Here is a 19,550-nt window from a genome sequence, read left to right as displayed (position 1 = left end):
ATATCCATTTAGTCCTTGTAAATATATTAAATTGCATCTGTTATCCCATATGCTAATGATAACGTTAAAAGTTGTAGTAATGCTATGACAGTAAGCACAATCAGTTCTGCTGTGTTTACAACATACAGTAGCTTTCTCTTTTTGCGCTGGGAATGGCAGTAGCATTTCACCAGCACTCGTACACATATTAATATTTGTACTAATGGTACTTATAGGTACATGTGGGACTCAAAGGAGTTGATACAGTACACTGCAGCTACTGTCTTCTTTGTTGTTAAACAAAGTCAATGTTGTTAAAGTCAGTAATTCCAGATGTGACATTATTATGCTGGCTGTCCAATGGCCAAATTACGATTCTAAATCCATTTTTTTGCCGCCGTCCCAGTCACTGTGATGGCTAGGTAACACAACATTAGGAGTTAATTGTCCAAAAGATTAACTTCTAATTCAGCAAATTATTTTTAAAACATTATTTTATTAAAATAAAATTACAAGATGAAGAAATCGTAGATGGTAGAAAATAAATCTAATTCAATAGAGGGGCCAGGATACCTGTTGAGGGTCACGAGTACATTTCTAAGTGCTAGTTTAACAAAACAACAATAAATGGAAAATCAGCTGTAATTCAGTTGTTTAGATAAACACAACCAGTTGTGTCAGACCATATCAACAACATTTTTGAATCTTTGTTATTCCTGTCAATTTTCAGTTTACATAAAAATCTGACCTGCATGTTACTGCTTTTGTCCATTTTGATTTTTTTTTCCCTTGGAAGATGGCTCAAATATGATTATCAATGCATGAACGCATAAGAGCAGGCTGTAGGAAAATAGGCAGTCATTGGCCAGTTGACAGCCTGGTAAAAATTCACACACCGTTATGGAGGTAATTTACATGTACACAAAGCATTTTGTGAACCTATTTTTTTCAGCATATTTCTAAGACATCTATTGGGTAAATACATATTTTTAGCCATATCTGAGGATATCCATTATTTAATCTTTATTGGTGGCATCAGCCATGATAACTTGTCTGCTTCAGACAGGAGCGAATCTCTGCTTTGCCCATATTGTGTCGGGTTTCACACCTTCATATTTCACACCTGTCCAAACACTTCCTGACAACTTACAAGACTACGGTTTGATTTCACACTGTAAATAAAGACGGATGCACCTTATATTTATGCAGAGATTTTTTTAAGTGGTGTATCCTCAAACGAGCATGAAACTGTGGGTTCCACTGTTTACATTTGCGCAAGTGTGCTCACATGTGACGGGGTGTGTGTAGGCGTGTGAATGTGAGTGTGTGGTGAGTGGCAGCCAGATGGCCCGAGGCCTAACTCGAGATTCGGCTGGCTCTGAGCTGAGATGAGATGAGCAGAGGATAAGCTTGGACTGGCCATGGGCAACGATTGTCCTTCACTCTGCAGGAATCCATTAAGGTTTCAGAATCTCTTCAAACACACACGCCTACACGCCCACGCACACACACACTTGACCATTTAGCATTGGCAGTCAGAGTACTTAAATGACAAAGACTCTTTCTTAGCACTAGCCATTTGTATAGGTGAATGTAGTTTCTTTTAAGTCACACTGTGACTCATCTAAATGAGTCACAGCATTTGCAATACACACTTAGCAATTGTCACATGTGAGACTATTGAATCAGGCAATTATACAATCTAATTTGCATGGATGTGTCGGTGTGGAAGAGACAGAGGTCACATGCATAAACACACCCCACTGACAGAAGCCTGGTGTTACTCCAGGGTAGCTGGTGTGAGAGCTTCAAGTGGTTGGCTTCAAAGTAGAAGCTTCATACAAATTAAGAGCAAGAGAGAGAACTGATTGGATTTGACTCATTATCCTCACACAGTAATTAAAGCCTGAGGGTTGATAGATGCTTAGACCATTAAACAAGAACATAATTTTGCACAAGCAAGACTAGTCGTTACTCACTCCTTCTTTCCCCACCATTATTATCCACACATTAATATCATGCTCCTGGACAGAGGTGCAAAAACAAAAATGCTTGTAAAGATTTCATACAACTCAAGAGAGGATTACTGCTTCTAGTGTTGTTCTGTTTATTTGTTAGTGTTAGTGTGAAGTTTTTCTGAACTTTCAAAGTTTTCCTACATTTCTTAATTTTCATAGCAGGGATTGATTGGTCGTCTGTGTCACGTCATGCAAAGCTTTTAAAAAGTCACAGTTTTAAAGGCATAAAAATTTTCCCTACATTCCATTCCGATTTCAATTTTGGTTCAGCTCATCCCGTAGAAAGTGTCATAGTAACTGAAGTGTTGTCAGGCTGAAGTGTTGTCAGAGTGGCATAAAAGTTCCTCACTTCCATCTGCTGCTGTGCACTGCTGGTCAATTGCAGAAAGAACACTTTCCCATCACTTACAACACCTTCTGACATTAAAGTTGTGAAAAACAAAGGCAACAGAATTTATGTGAAGACATAAATTCACATGATTCTAAATTGTGACAGAAATTTAAAACAGAAAGGGTGTGATAATGTTCTGTTGGCAATGTATGTTTGCTGCATAAGTAGTCAGAATCGTATAAGGTGAAACATAAAAAGTAAGAAAATTAACATTTAATCCTCTACTTTGTTTCAAATGTCAAAACACCTTGATTTCAACATGTTCAAATATTTGAACCTTGACGGCACCATTCTGAAAGTTTTCTCAATAATGATGGATTGAAAGTGTTGATCTTGGAATTTGTCAAAAGTTCTACAAGTCACAAAAGGAATAAGGTATACCTTATGGAACCCAGTGACCCTGTGGCTGACTTGTTAACTGGAAAACTATATTTTGGGGTAATCAGACTGTCTTTTGCTGCAGTCATTGATATTTGTAACCATTAGCCCAGAAAATAGGAAAACTAGTGCCAGAAGTCCTTTTTTACAGAGGGGTTATTCTAGAACAGAAATCGGATTTAAATGTGATCCTTACCACATACATTTTTAAAATAAATCCCAACTTAAACACTAATAGCTAGTAGTGTAGGTAGGTTAGAAACATCTATGACATACATTTTCATATGCCATTATAATTTGCACCAGCCAAAGACCTAATTTCCTTACAATTTTAAAGGTTCACATGAAAGCTGCCAAGGGAGTACGGTAAATTTTACAGTCACTGAACAGAGCCAAGAAGTCTGTTATAGAAACCCTTCTCTCAATGAGATTTATCCAGACCATTTTCTACCCCACTTTATCAGTTTAGCGCTGCATCTTAGCGAGTCACTTAGCACTCCAAGTTAGTGTAATGACTCGCTGGAGCATGGACTGTCACTGTGGACGAGCTCAGGCAGCGTGGCCAGAAATGTCACATTCAGGCAGCCTTCAAGCTGAGAAGTTGTGACAAAGTGACACTCTGAGACAAACCTAAAGGCCTAACATGATGATGCTGGGGCTGGGGGCTGTATGATCTTGTTGGACACTGCATGTGTGTGTGTTTGCGTCTCTGCGTATGGTTGGAATGGTGGCCTCAATGCTGGGATCCTATCTCCTCTCTGACTCCTTTGACTGCTATAGGCAAAGCAGAAGATGAGATGAGGAGTGACTGTATGTGGTGTCACCAGCTTAACTGTAAGGTTAGACCACAAAGCCAGGCCAAGGAGGCACATGTTCACACGGATGGAGCTGAGTCAAGCCTAAACACAAAAAAAGATATATAGCAAAGGTTATCAGAAACAAACTAGAAACTAGTGCACTGCTACACGCTTTTTTATGGTGGCACAAGAGATCTGGCATAAAAGGAATAAGGCAGATAGGAGAGAAACAAAATCTCTATTGTTCCGATTTGCTCAACACTTCTTCTATGGCCCAACCCGCTAACTAAATTGAATTACACCACAGTCCATAACATTACATCATTCATAAGAGAACCCAACATGCCCCACTGCTAACACACATCCCTGTGCAAACACATACATATCTTAGAGGCAGAAACACACAACCACCAATCCTCATCCATCCTCAACCTCCAGAACTCTCAGTGTGTGTTGACAAACTTTGCTCTGGGGGGAACTAGCATGCGAAAGCAAAGAGATTAAGATGGGCAGTTTAAAAAAAGCCTCTGAGACTCCGAACAACACACACACACGCGCCCGCAAACTTGAGTGGGAAGGCGAGACTAGACGTGCTCATACTGTCAAACCAAATTATTGCTAGTGCTGGCATCTAATTATGCAATAAAATCGCCTCAATGGGGCGAAACAGCATAGCCCAAAATAAAAGTCAGCCTGCCTAAAAAGTAGGAGATTCACCCAGTGGAGAGTATCCTCCATCTCCCCGGAGAGAGGAGCGATGTAGCAGGCCTCGCACAACTTTTCTCCTTACTGTGTTTCCAACAAGTATTACAGAGGGTGAGCTGGGAGACAGTGAGTCAGACCCAGATTCATATAGATTCATGTAAACACTATGGTGAAGTAAAGCTCCAGGTGCTGCAGGAAAACAGCTAGGGGGGAGGTAAATAAATGAAGAGTTGACAGAAGCAGATATAGGAAAGTTAGAAAAATAGTGAGAGAAGGGATAATTGATGAAAAGCAGGAGGAAAAATGAAGAGAGGAATGAAAGGGTGGACGGGCTTTTAGGGAGATTTGTGTGTGCATTCGGAGAAGTTGCAAGCTGCATTTAGTGTTTTGTTAGTAAAAATGAGTGTCAAAGACTGGTTCTGCTGCTGTATTAAAGACTTAATTAAGCTTCTTATATACTAAGAGTGTGTTGAATGTGTGGGCAGTGTCTGTGTGTACTTTTACAAGACATGCATACCCACTAATCATTGTTTTTGCTCCTGTGTCTTCTTCAACCTATTACACATCGAATACCTCAAATACTTATATTACTTTTTATCTGCAGTATAATGCATTTCATGTTTGCTCTTTTTTTTACCTCTACACCATCCCATAATCCCTCATCCAATTTCTAAAACTGCAAAATTTCTCATTTAGCCTATCTAATCATCATCTGTCCACCACTTCATCTAACCAATATCATAATATCGTTTTCTATTTATTCTTTACATCCACCTTCTTAGCTTTTCATTGTATTCTAATCCTTTACTCACTCTTTTACCAGTTTCACTTCTTTAATCTGTCCTTATCCCTCTACTTTTCCTCTTTCTTTTCTTTCCTCTTTGTCCTTGGATGTCAGCCAAAGCTTGCTGCCAGTTATTATGAATTTATAGTCCACAAACAACCCTCACCGCAGTCCACGACATGGTTGATACAGACAGACACAACACCTTGCATTAGGATTTTTGTGATGAGTGCATTTGTGTTGGTGATTACTGTGATTGTGATTGTGATTACTGAGAGCATCTGTAATCAGAACTGTAGTAATAATAATAATAATAACAAGTTGGGTTGCGGTCTAAGAGAGAAATTCAAATGATAATTTTTTTTTACAGAATGTGTGGAATGTAAGGAAATTATGAATGGTTTTATGCTATTTTTATTTAATTTTTGTTGTTGTTTTTATTTAAAAAAAAAGAGCTGTGAAGTGGAGTGTGCATTTGTGTGGTACTCTGGTATACCAAAAATAAAAGCAGTGCATCCAATAACCAAAAGTCAAAATATCAATTCATAGAGTCTACCTGGTAAATCAACATCCAAAACTTGGAAACAACATCTAAACTACTAAGTCCATCATCTGGAAATTGAAAGACTATGGAATGAGTACAGACCTTTAAAGAAGAAAGAATGTCCATCTAAATTAAAATTCTCAGGAGAATATTATTTGCCTCATTTTAGCAACCTGTATGCTGTGAGGGAACAAACCAAAACTACACAACAATGCCATGCCTCCTGACTATTAAATATTCCACAGTCAACTGTTGGTGGTTTTAGGTCAAAGCAATAGCAATTGGGAATCACATCAACTCAGGCACAGAGTGATAGATCAAGTAAAATAGCTAGGTGCGATCAGCAGACACTGAGGCGTATCTCCTGCATAGGTCACCAACTTTCTGCAGAGTCAATAATGACCTCAAAACTTCATGTGACCTTCAGATCACACACCTCCTGTGGCTGATCTCTCTGTTGATAGAGCTTCATCAAATATGTTTCGATGGCCAAGTAGCTGCGATGGCCAAGTCCAACGAAAAGCGTAGCATATCATGGTGTGAAGCATGCTGCCATTGGACTATAAAGTGGAGACACGTTCAATGGAGTAGCAAATTATGCCACCATGTCTGGCTAGCCAGTAAAAGAGACTTGGGTTGGCAGTTGCCATTCTGCATTATATCCAGTGTAAAGTTTGATGAAAAGGATATTATGGGGAGGTCAGTGATGTGTGGTGAGGTTCATGAAAGAGGGGGCACTGACTCTACTGGAATTGGGTATAAAACTCAAAACAAAAATTATATTTCAGTTTTAACCTTAATTCAGTTGTTTGTTGTCTTTTTCTGACTGTTTCTGGTGTTTTCAATGCACAGAAGAAGAGAACCTGGTGCCCATTGTGCCTGGAGCTCAGCAAACATTTCAGTCTTTACTGTGCACAGTAGGGTACTCCTGCACATTTGTGAAGCTAATTTCTGTACAATGTGTTTAAGTAAAGGAATAATTCAGGGCTGAAAGTAAATGAACATTTTCAGGTTTTTAAATTGATTAATACAAAAGCTAGCATATTATGTACTCGTTTTCTTCCATTGTGTACCACATAGTGTCAGGTCATCAGCAAAACTCATATAAATTTCAAGAAAAAATTGTGCTTCAAATGTAACAAAATTTTAATTGTCAATCATCAATCAATTGATCAAGCTTATTTGTATAGCATATTTCAGCAAGAAAGCAGTTAAAAGAGCTTCAAATCATAAAAAAACAAAAATAAAATGTTATAAAAACAACATACTATCAACAATTGAGAAACCAGTGACAAACATTACATCATGACAAATGCCAGTATCAAAATCATCAATGCAAGTAGAATATATTGGTCAATGTTCCATTTATTATGGTTCAAAAGCAACTCCTATTAGGTGGGATCTTAGCCCTGATGTAAAGGAACTCAGTGTTTCAGCTGTTTTGCAGTTTTCTGGAAGTTTGTCCCAGATTCTTGGTGGGTAGAAGCTGAATGCTGCTTTTCTGTGTTTGGTTGGCTTTCAAAGCAGCAATGTCCAATACACAAATACAATCCTTCAATGATGCAAAGCCTCAAAGTTATCAAAAAGATCACAAGAAAAAGGATGTGGCTATCACACAGCTGAACAGACAGGAGCACAGTCCCCTTACTTTTCTGTAGGAGTTTGCTTGTTGTACACAAATCAATATATACAAGCTAACGTGGTCCTGTACACATATGAATACAAGCAAACATAAACAAAATGGTCACAAACACATTTGCACTAACACTGCGAACGACTGAACTAACAAAATGGCACAACCCCCGTGTACAAGCAAAGGCACATGAGAGCGACCTGCGTCATACTTCAAAGGGAGGTGTTCAGAGAATATGCTGCCTCTCCGCCCCGGCATGTCCCTCCTTCTGCCCACCCACCCCCTACTTCCAATATATGTTCAAAGGCCATCCATTAACCTTTCACTCACACAGGCCTCGCTGTGATCTACTGCTCGCAGCCAAGGGCTTTGAAGAGCATAGAAACCCCCATACAACAAGGGCGACGGAGAAGGTAGCAAACGAGGGATGAGAGAAGACTGTAAGAGGTAAAGGAGCGTTAGAGAGAAAAATGACAATGATAAGAGCTGTATGCGAATAACAGATGGTATGAAAAGGGTAAAGAAAGAAAAACAGAGCAGCTGGGAGGAAGCAGCCAGGTTAATCTAAAGGAGGGAGACTGAACAGAAAGTAGGGTAAAGTGACAAGCTGGAGAGGGTTGGAAAAATACAAAGTAAAAAACCTGAGTTAGAAGAGAAAGACATAAAGCTCCCACAAGAGAAATAGAAGTCCGACATAAGAAAGGGGATTTGGGGGAGGCTGGCGGGTTGGTTGGGTGTAGGATATCACAACTTAGGGAGGGGGAGTAATAGCTGAGGTGTTATGGAAGAAACAGAAGAGAGATTGGAAGAAAATGAGAGGTGAGTGTTAGGAGGTGGAAAAGTGAGAAGAACAAAATGTTGTTAATAAGATGTGGAAGAATAAAATGGCTCGAAGACCACACACAAACACATTCACGCACACCCCTACACATGTACACACAAGACATGGAAGAAAAGTTAGACTTTAAAGGAAGTTCTTCATTGCAAAATCCAAATGATTTGCAATATTCACAAACTCCTGGAACAATAAATATTCTTACTTGTATCTAACACACTACTAATAAGCTCAACCCACTTTCATCACATCAGGTTTTGATCAGTACAAAGATGGAAAATAAACTAGTGTATTGGATAAGGTTTTATGTTTATGGTGATGCTGCATCCATATTTCAAATACTTACAAAAAAACCTAACGGCAGGAGCTATGTTGTGTTATTTAGCTTGAAAAGAAAAATCTGCTTTTGAAAATAATTTGCTCACAAAGTAAATTCAATATTTTAACTTATAAATCCTAGAGACACAAGAATAAAGTTGCAGCAGGGAGGAGTTTTGCATATTACTAGAAATCACCATCTGATTTATTGTTTTATTTGAAAAAGGTTTGCAGTAAATTAGTCATAAAACGTAGTTACTGTACAATTTTGCAGATAAAAAGAGAATCATTAGTAAACATACAAATCCTTCGAGGTGAACAAATATATGCACAATTTTAATTACATTTATTAATGTCATTAAACAGAATATAAAGCTGTGCCTTAAAAACTGGAATAGTTGATTTTATATTAAAGACTTATTTTTAATATTTGATATTTTTAAGTTCTGCCTGATTTAGATCATCTAATAACATTAATCCAAGACATTATTTATGAGCAGTGACAGTTTTTCAATGTGTCCAATGAAAAATGCACAACCGTGAGTTTTTACAACATACTCAAGTAATGCAATAAGGTGTTCAATGGACGTAAGTGCACATAGTAAGTTTAAGAGTATAACTGCTTTATTGACTTTTCTCAAGTTTTATTGCTATTATACAGCTGGCGACACAATTCTTATGCAATTGTGAGAAGGTCACAGGGTAAAAACTTTATCACCAGAACAAAAGTCTTTTCTTACTTTCCCTTTTTTTATTTAAAATTCAATACTCAGTGTTACTTAAGGGCAGTGTTTCTGGTCTCCCTGAATTGTAACTTATCTTCTGGCTAGGTATGGGAAGAACAATGCAATTTCTTGATAATAAAATTACAATATCAATTATGATGCATCCATTTTCTTGCCTCTCCTTCATTAAAATCTGCTCAAGTTTGTCAAATTTAACACCTCAAATGTACAGTAGATAAAGTGTATATTTTTGTTCTTTTATTTTTATGTGGCCTCCAATGAACAGGCCACATATATTAATGGTATGCAAAATTTCTATGGACACCTGAAATACAATATTCTACCAAATATTAATATTATGATTCAATGGATTGTGCAGTTCTACTAGGGTGAGATTAATTCTTCATCGGTCACATAATGAATAGCAGCAGCTCATCCCTGCCTTACAGAGAGCAAAATAATACACTGGGATCAGTCTACTTCCAGACATTATGTCACCGACCAAAGACAGTTGGGGGAGCAGGCACTTTGTCGAAAAGATGTGTAAAAACAGCTAGTCCCACATCTTTAAATAATAGCTGCTGTTCAGGGGAATGGGCCAGGGAAAAAAAAAGCAGGAGAGTGGACGGCTAGACAGATAAAAATGTCTGCCTGTGCACTTAAGGGCCAGGGGCCTTTCCACACGACTGATCTTAGAGCAAAGGCTTAAATACAGGGGAGATGAGAACAGATTCAACCAGTCAGCTGGCACTGGCATCAACCTATAACTGGCACAAGCACACACTTGGACCCGCACACCTAGTTGGCTGTGTGTTCACGTCAGACACCCGTGTACAAGCAGTATATGTAAATATCCAGCGCACGGAGTGTTTGCAAAATTACATTTATGGTCTGAAAGGAAGAAAATACAAATTGTCCCATAATAGTATGCCTGCCATCACCAGTGCGCATAAATACGAACCGCCATGTTTACACCAACGCTGCTGCTTTTGTAATTGAAAGTTCTGTGTCAGGGCTTCATCACGTATGGCACAGCTGCCTCCCGTGCCTGCCACATTAAGCAAGCCTAATGGATTTTCACATCAATGGCACTGCGCATCAACTACGGTACATTCTCAAGCATTAAGTCAGTGCGACATTCACTTTGTCAAGGTACAAAGTCCCCTTAAAGTATTCATGCCCCTTATTTTCCCACATTTTGTCATGTTTGAATCAATTTCATTTTAATTTTAAGTGACAGACTACCATAAAGTAGGACATATTTATGTAGTGGAATACTATATTTTTTGAAGTAAACATCAGAAAGCATGATACTTGATTTTGATATCCTGAAATAAATCCCAGGATATCAACCAATTGCCTGGTGAAGTTACTAAATTAGTGAGCAAAATGAATCTGGATGCCATGTAAGCTAAGGAGGAATAATCATGTCCTGTAAAGGCCTCAAGTTTTAGTTTTAGAAAACATTTGTGAATAAATACCATCATGAAGATAAAATAATAAATCAAGATGTCCGTGGTATCTCTGGAGGAGCAGGAGAGATTGACTACTCAGGGGAGAATTTGTTGACAAGAAAACCATTATTTATGCTCACATATGACTCTTATGGAAGGAAGTCAACTTTAAGGATAGTCACAAGAGGTTTTATTTGTCATTTGCAACAAAGGGGCAAAAAAAGACAAATGTTTTGCTATTGGGGCAGAGGACCATTTTCCAGCAGAACGACAATCCAGAACATACAGCTACAGAGCTAAAATTAAATGGCTTATATCAGAGATTTTTGATGTGTTACAATGATTCAAAGTCGATCGTAAAAACAGTTGATAATAGGAAGAAAGAAACTTCCATTAAATAAGTGCAGAAAAGCGCTATAAAAGATTTGCCGCAAAATGTTTTTCTCAGAAGCACTGGTAAGTGTACTGCACAAATTTCAGAATTATTGAAAAAATAAAAAGTAAATAAATAAAATTATCAAGAATGATCGTCATTATTTAATTTAAAACTAATCATTTTCCTTCTCAGTAGTATGTACTACTAATTTGTTCTTCACAGAGCCCCTGTGTTTAGAAGAAGAGTAATGGACTACAGTGATTTAAGTGGAAATATTTTTACGATGCAAGACAGAATATGTGAGAAAGAAGTACACACACTAAGCTCATGCTGGTTAGGGATATTTTTACTAAAGAGCAGATTTAAGAGGAGAATAAATGTGTGAGAGTTAGTGGTAAATATTAGAATGTGCAGCCAGGAGCGAAGTGGGGTTAAAGCCTGGCAGATTAGTTGGAGAGAGCACCAAGGGAGAGCAGGAGTAGACATTAGACAGTGAAGCCATGTGTGATGCTCATGTCGCTTTTCAAATGAGCTTTGATTAGTCTGAGACTGATTTCCGCAGCTCTCATCACATCAAAACCCCGTTCCCTTCCTTTAGGACCTACTTCCCTTGTTTTCTTTTCCATTTCTCTCCCGCTCCTCTGGTCACACTACAATAGAGACAATGAATCTCTGCCAGATTTTTACTGCCAACATTCTGAGCACCACAACAGTGTGGGTGTGCATGAGCATGTGCCATTATTTATTAAAAAAAAATCTTAATTTCATCAAACCAAATGCTGTGCCTGTGCTCCTGAGCTAAATAGGGATGATATTCAATTGATTTATTAATGCATTATTAATAGTCCTGAAGAGCCAGGTCATGCAGATATTTTAAGCTTATCTTCTCACAAATACTCACAGCCATGCACGTTGTACCACAACACAAAAGGAATGGAGCAGAATGTATGCAAATCCAATTTCCAGAAAGCTGCCAAATTAAGATGGAAAGAACAGTACCTACTCAAATTAGAAATGAAGCTTCCAAATCAGAGAATGATGGAGCCAATACTTACACAAGTGGGCATAAACACATTTTAATTTCACTCTCTCTCTCGCTCTCCTGCATATTCTTAAACTCCTCCTTTGACGTTACTCCATGCAGTGACCCTGTCTTGTTGAAGCCCCTCCTCCTCATCTTAGCTGTCCATCACCCAGCAGACTGCTGGCACGGAGCTGACTGAGAGCATACAGCAGATGGTGTGCTGCTATCTGTGTGGTGGGCCACTAGCAGGACACTCAACAGCCCCCCACCCCCCGTCCTCGTCCTCCCTGCAATCTCTGCTCCGTCTCTCATACACATCTTCCGACACGTATACACACACACCCTCCAGCGTTACTTGAGCCCAGCCAGGTCACCTGCTGCCAAGCTTACAACGCCCCACGTGCACACACAGAAAATGCAATATCTCATGGTACATGGCACATTCAAAGAGGTCACACATATGGCACCATTACATGCACGGATTCCCTCCTATTCTCTCGCCATGCTCCACCTCACAGCAAGATGACGAGAAATTTTATTGACACTCTCACATCACTTCCCACCTTGCGCACACATCCTGGCCTCGTCTCATATGAGAAACGGTTAATGAAGTACAGCTTTTCTAGCCTGGTCAGCAAGTCAATACGCTTACAACCTTCATCAAACAGCTAACATATAAATATTACATCCTCATTTGCAATAATCCAGTCAGAGCTGCAACAGGGAACAGTGCTTAAGAGCTTCTACCTAGCATTATAAGGTAAGTCAGGGAATCGATATGTAGTTAGAAACACATTTTGTTTTCTAAAAAATAAATGAATAAGTGAGTACAAGCTCTGAATGCAGAAAAATACTATTATTTTATTTTTGCTTAATTATAGACAGAGTGTTTTCCTATTTGGTCACTGCCAAATGTTTCAGAGTTTTGAACAAGCTTTGATGTCAAAGAAAACTGAAACAGATACAAAAAGCAGTTTTCAAGTAAGACTTCCAATTATTAAGGCATCAAGTAGTTAATAAAACCAAACAGGCCCCAAGTCTCAGATCAGTGAGGTCAGTTCATAAAGAAACAAACTGAGCTGAAATGTTATGTGTGGGAGAGCTCTGCATGACCAATACCACCAGAATATCTGCTCAACGGTTTTTGAACTTTAGTGCACCTAGATTATGCTGCTACATATTGATCAGAAACAGTAAGTCCACATCTAAATAGCTCAAAAACAAACAATTTAAGGGCTTCAAAGTGACCTAGTAAAAGTGAAAGACTTAAATCTGATTCTGATGCTGTAACACAATCTCAATAGAGAGAACTTCACAACTTGGCTAAATGAAAATTATTTTGCAAAGAAGTCAACCGAGAAAAAAATTCTCAGTAGATATAAAAGGCTCATTGCCGCTTATCACATATGATTGATGGCAGTTGTTTCACCAAGGTTTATTGGAAGCATCACTTTTTCACATATGCCCAGGCTGTTTTGCATTGCCCTTGTTTTTCAAAATAAAAAAATCCTAATTTAAAAACATATTTTTTATTTACTATATATATATTTGTTTTATCTGGTATTAAACAATGTTTGATTATGTAAAACATTTAAGTGTGACAAAAAAAGCAAAAACAGAAGAAATCTGTAAAGAAGCACAACGTTTTTCAGAACACTCTAAAACAAATATTATACCACAGAGATAAAAACCTACCCTGAGAGGAAGGGGCAATGTTGCTAAAAGCCACAAAAGAGCTGAAGATGATCCAGATCGCCAGAGCCATGTTTGAAGCTTAGCAGGGAGACAGGAAAAAGGACGGATGCTAAAGCTTGAAGGTGGTCAGCAGGCACGGGTGCGTGGGGTGCCACTTTCCTCAGCTCACACCCTCCCTGACGGTGACCCTGTAGGCAGAAAGGTTAGAAACAGCAGGTTAAAAATCAAAACACTGAAAAGGGCCTACAAGGGAAAAATAGGAGTCATTCTTTTTTCAGTCTGTTTATTTTTTCCCTATACCTATCTGCAATGCTATCTTGCACTGCTTTTATCGGTGCAATATGTAAAAACTCAGGACTGAGTAAAGCTAAGAGGCTCAGAAGTGGCATGGTGCAGTTGACATTGTACTGGGAGAAGAAAAGAGTTGGCTCATTGTGTGATGGTCAAGTGCCTTGATCAGGTGGCACGGGTGAAGCCAATTTGAGCAAGGGGTGATGGAGACAGCTGTTGACACCACCAGCTCATCACTCTGAAGTGTTTAGATACTTTATTGAATCAGACATGCTACATATGTTTGGAGGCCTATTAGCAGAGCTGTATTCATGCGAAAAATAGGTATCCTCCATGTCTGTTTACCGACATGGCCACATATACAATTTAAGGCAGTGGAAAGTGATAACTTAGTCAGCATTGCTGAAGGGCTCACACATCTCATTTGCCTAATGATATAAATCATTTTCTGGAACTTGAGCTCTGATTCTTTGACAGTAGAGCCTGCAGGGGCTGAAAGACAGAAAACCGGAGAGACAGTGTTGTTATAGCTAATACTCCTCCTGCTGAGTTTGCTGATGAAACAGACAGATTGGTCTGCATGTGTGTGTTTGGAGGGGAATTTGAGCATGATTGCAAGGTACATTTGCGTTTTTATTTAATTGCAGGAGGTAATAGAAGTATGTGCATACATCCTCACTTGCAAACTTTGATTCAGCTGTATACTGCACACCCTTTATTTGAGTTTCAGCGCATTGGTTTGCTTCCAAGTGCAGCTTCACTAATGAGTTATGTGGTTCCAAAGAACCTTTATTAAAGCTATTTAATCATAGTGATACAAATAAAAATATTTTCTATTGTTGAGAATTGCATAATAAATTTGATTTGTATTTTAAACCAAATACACATTTTCTAATTTGTGAATGATAATTTAATTCATAGTTTGTTACATTTTCAAATAAAAATTATGAATTTAAACAATTTAGCTATTAGTATTTGTAACAGTACATCCAAAAATAGAAAACCATTGAATCACATGGACATTCCAGAGTTCAAACTGTCCATACAAAATGAAAGAGAGAGATTTGGGAGATTTTAAATATCCCATTGTGTTAGTGCCATGCACAATTGATAGCCATGTTTATCGCTACTATCTTCTGAGTTTGCAGAGAACTTTCCCCCAAAAAAGTGAGAAAACATCCAAAGTTGCAGTTGTCTTGCTCAAAATTTCTTGGTCATGTCAGGGGTTCATTTCAGCCACTTGTTTACAAGGTCTTGTTCCTTTGGTTCTGATTATGTGTCATGACCAGAGGGTAGATTTTGAGCCTTGACAGGTTGAGAAATCGAGACCTTCACTTTTTTACAGTTTTTTTTTTTTTTTACCACAACAGACCGGAGCAGCCCCTGCATTACCGCAGAGTGGGTCTCAGTCTGTTTGTCCATTCCATACTGCTCCATACTGCCATCACTTATTAACAAGATGCCAAGATGCTCGAATGCTTGCACTTGAGGGAGAGACCTACTCTGGCCACCATTTTGTAGGTTAAGAAACTCGGCTTCTGACTCACAGGAGCAAAGGAAACAGGGGGTCAAAAATACTCTCATTACAACAGATGTGCTGTATACAATTTCTAAACACAGCACATCTAGAATACATCAAATCTCTAAACGAATGGTCTAAAACAAAAACAAAACCTTTGTGATGTGTTACAATGGGAGATTTTCATTATAGATATGAATCTTCACCAGCTAAGTGACACTGTCAAGTCAACATGGATCAAAATCTTTGGGGAATGTTTCCAACATCTTGTTGAGTTTTTGCCAGGAAGAATTAAGGCCTTTCTAAACACTAGATTTTTCCTTTTGATAGCAGTTTCTTGTAGGAAAATTCATCTTTTATTATATTTTTCTATATACTTTAGAAATCCTATAAAATACCAAATGTTATATCTAAAAAAAAAATTGTAAATAATTTTAACTGAGAGATTTCTAAATCTATTTAAAGATTTATTCAGAAATAAAAAAAAAGTCAAAACAACTTCAAAAACTCTAAGTTTGGTGTTTGCAACTCTAACTCTGGTTATTATAACAATTATAATAATATTATTGAAATTCCTATGAAAAGCTTCACTGGTCTATTAAGCAAAGTAGTGTAAGTATGTGTAATTTTTTTTTCATTGGATTAAAATCAAATTTGAACTTTTAAAACAGTTAAAAAAATTAAAAAATATTGTGTTTGGGAGAGATTAAAAAGGATATCTATTGGTTATTTTAATCATATATGAATCAAAGAGTTAAAGATATAGGATTAGGAAAACATACCAATTTATATAATGTCAGTGTGCTTGCACTGGAATATGAAAATATTAATGCAAAAATATTTTTGCTAGAAAGCTCTAGCCCAGATTATAAATCTAGAACATACATGAGTAGAATGTAAGTATTACAGTCCATGGAGTCATGGCTGTTTCATTCCACGAGAAGCGAAGACGGAAATTCTTGGGTTACTAAGTGGCTCCTTCCAAATCTACATCATCATCATCCCTGATTTGGTTTTCATTTGAGTTCTGGAGCCCCTCCTTTTTATGACCTTTTCTGATATTTAACCTCTTCCCTAGTGGCAATGCCAGAACGTTCAGCAACCTGCTTGGGTGTTTCTGCACGGATTAATATGTTGAACGCTGTAGAGTACAAGCGAGACAGAAAGAGAGAGAGCTACAGACACTAAACAGGAGGGGGACTGAAGGCAAGCAGAACAAAGCAGACTGCAGCAGCTGTTCTTTACATCAGCATTTATTTCTAGGAAATGTGCGACTCAGACATACACACTGCCGCTATACTAATGAAGATTCTGCTCTAATATGAGTTCATTGTGCGCGTTGGGTGTGAATAATAGCCAGAAGACAACATTTTCAGAGGGAAAGGCATGGAGACAAAGATAAGTGGAAAATCTAAAACAAACAGCAATAGCCGTGCAATATAACACTGCAGAGACATTGATTCTCTGTCAGGTTTTTTTTACTCTAACTTTACAGCTTTTTTCAATCCGATATCAATTTAATATGAGTGTTGAAAAGGTTTTCTCTACAACATATGTACTCTAAATAAGGAAAATATAACTTCTTTCATGTTTTGAGAGAATATCTTCTCCTCACTATGTATATTTTAACACCGACTCTCCTGAGGTCTATGAAGATGAAAAAGGAAAAAAAAATAGAGCAGAGAATGACTGGCTGGCTTGGACCGAAGAGATGGGAACCAGAGAAAAGTGCAACCTGGACAAACTGACTCCATTTTGAAATAATACACAAAAAACAAGCTGACATTACAAAACATCAGTTTCTCTGAGGTTAAAAAAAAGGATGAGTGAAAGAATGACAAAACTGAACAGAGAAATAAGGGGAGGAACAAAGAAACAAAGCCTGATAAAAAGGATAAAAGTAAGAACAAGCACTGTATTGATAGCATTCTGTGTACAAAATGTGAGAAAATAAGTGAAGAATTAGTGATAAAGTGACAAAAAAGATTAAAAAAAAAAACAAGAATTTACTCTTTTTGTTGTTTATGAGTTAGTCTGCCTCTGGGTGAAGGAGTATATGTGGAGGTTAGGTGTATTTAGGGGGCGTGAGATGGGTGTCTTCACCCTTTCTACTCCCCCTACAGAAGGTTGTTAGATGCCCAAGGCCATGAGCTGACCTTTTACACTGATCACATCCACTATTATTATCATCAATGTTTCTCTTCTAATGGAGCAGAACGTTATGTCTCTGTGAGTCCAGAGAGTGCAAAATGGGAGAATGGAATAGCAATTTCAAAGCACCGGAGGAGAGGTGAGGAGGCCGAGCTGAAGAGGAGCAGGGAGGTAAGCAAATGACAGTCAGCTGTAACAACACAAAGAAAAACCTGTGGCTGTCTAAATGGGATGGCGACAGAGTCCCACTTGGCCACACCGGTCTGTCATCTTGTCTCAGATGCTATGCTTTGTTTTGTTAGCCATTAATTTACAGGCTGCCTTGATCCAAAGCAAATAACCTCATTATCCTTTTCTATTGGATCATTACGATAATCACTGAGATCATTAGGGTCTGTTTGCTTTGGCAGACATGGTCATCAACAACAGAGTGTCACAAGTCCTCTTCATCCATGGAGGAGGACTTCAGAAGCTATGTGAGTGTGTGTGTGTGTGTGTGTGTGTGTGTGTGTGTGTGTTCCTCCTCTCCAAGGATTTTTTTTTGTTCATTTACATACTTTACTTTTTCATAACTTTCGCTACGTAGACATAAATACCATAACATTTTCCGGCCTGGAATTAACTGCTTTTTTAATGATTATGGCATAACAGTTCATAAAAATAGAAAAAAAACAACCAGTGTCTTTTCTGTATTTTTTTTAACACATCACAAGTTCAGTACAGTAATGTTCAGAATTTTCTACTTGAAGAAGGCATTTTATCTGTAATTCTACCATGATGCAAATAACCTTCTGCTGGCTTTTAACGTCATTGCAAAATTATATATAAAACCTGATCAGAATCACTCTCGCTGCCAATTTTGACACTTGTGCTCAAAAAATATAGTAGTCATGATAAAAGTATGTGTAATAATAATAAATATTCAACTTTCATAAATCAGATAGGACAAAAAATACTCTGTATGCTTCTAAAAACAGAAACTTTTAAAAGGGGGATGAAACATTTTTTATGAATGGGAAGGACCAAACTTAACAACTTAAGGAGAAATGCATTTATGCATAATGTTTTTACTCTACTGTAAGAAGATAATTTTTTTGTCCAGAATACGCAGGTGGAGCCCTTAATGAAGGGACCCTCAAGGCTTACATATACCACTGAAATATTTTAAAGTACTTTTTAACATTAGCAAGAGAGATCACAAAAAGAGTAAAGAGTTTACTCCAACTGTTTTGATGCATAATTGGAGAAGTTGCTGCAACTCTGAAAGCTGCAGGCTTTCACTCTTGTCTCTGTTTCACCCTCCTTGGAAAGCTGAGATCTTATTTTGATAACTGAATCGACTCTGCATGGGTCTGTTGCTCAATGTACTAACACCGCTGTTTTAAAAGTAAAATATCTTCTAAGAACTTCTCAAAAATATTCATGAAGAGCTTTCAAAACGCTAACAACCTTGCAGGCATTGCAGGATATTTAAAAAGCACACTCTGTTAGACTAAGCTAAAAGCATACAAGGCAATGGGAGGCAAAGCATGGATTACAAAAAACAAAGGCACAGATATTCTGTTGGGAAAACACTTGACTGATTTAAAGACTTGACAGTAATAAATTGTGACGGTCACTTTTTTTTCATACAGAAAAGAATCTCTTAAATCTTGACGATAAAGCGACAGCATTTGCCATGCTATTAGGATTGATGTTTATGCCTCAGATGCTTCAACAACAAATAGTTGGTTCAGTAGCAAAGCTCCCGCTATGAAGGAAATGACTGCCTCCTAGCAAACGACACGGTGAGGCATGCAAAACCGAATGGCAATCATTCACTTACAAATCAGAAAGTGAGGCAAACTGCTGCATTAAATATTTGTAATCAAGTAAAAAAAATCACTTCAAACAGGCTCGTGGTTAAATTGGGGTAAACAGAAAACAGCAGCAT

The 19,550-nt window shown here is 38.0% G+C and overlaps 1 protein-coding gene across 2 annotated transcripts in view; it reads right to left on the bottom strand.

The window, feature by feature from the left end:
* The window catches only part of adgrl1 (adhesion G protein-coupled receptor L1), a 108,011-nt gene that overhangs the window by 45,183 nt on the left and 43,278 nt on the right, over positions 1 to 19,550 (bottom strand). For both annotated transcript variants that reach the window (XM_014469698.2, XM_023348792.1), the window contains exon 2: positions 13,657 to 13,844. In XM_014469698.2, coding sequence (XP_014325184.1) covers positions 13,657 to 13,726 — 70 coding nt within the window. In that variant the 5' untranslated portion in view covers positions 13,727 to 13,844. The remainder of the gene's footprint in view (positions 1 to 13,656; positions 13,845 to 19,550) is intronic.

This window comes from Xiphophorus maculatus, chromosome 16 (genome assembly GCF_002775205.1).
Source record: "Xiphophorus maculatus strain JP 163 A chromosome 16, X_maculatus-5.0-male, whole genome shotgun sequence".
NCBI lineage: Eukaryota > Metazoa > Chordata > Actinopteri > Cyprinodontiformes > Poeciliidae > Xiphophorus > Xiphophorus maculatus.
Note: the sequence above shows the minus strand (reverse complement) of the source record. Positions and strands in the feature narration are given on the sequence as shown.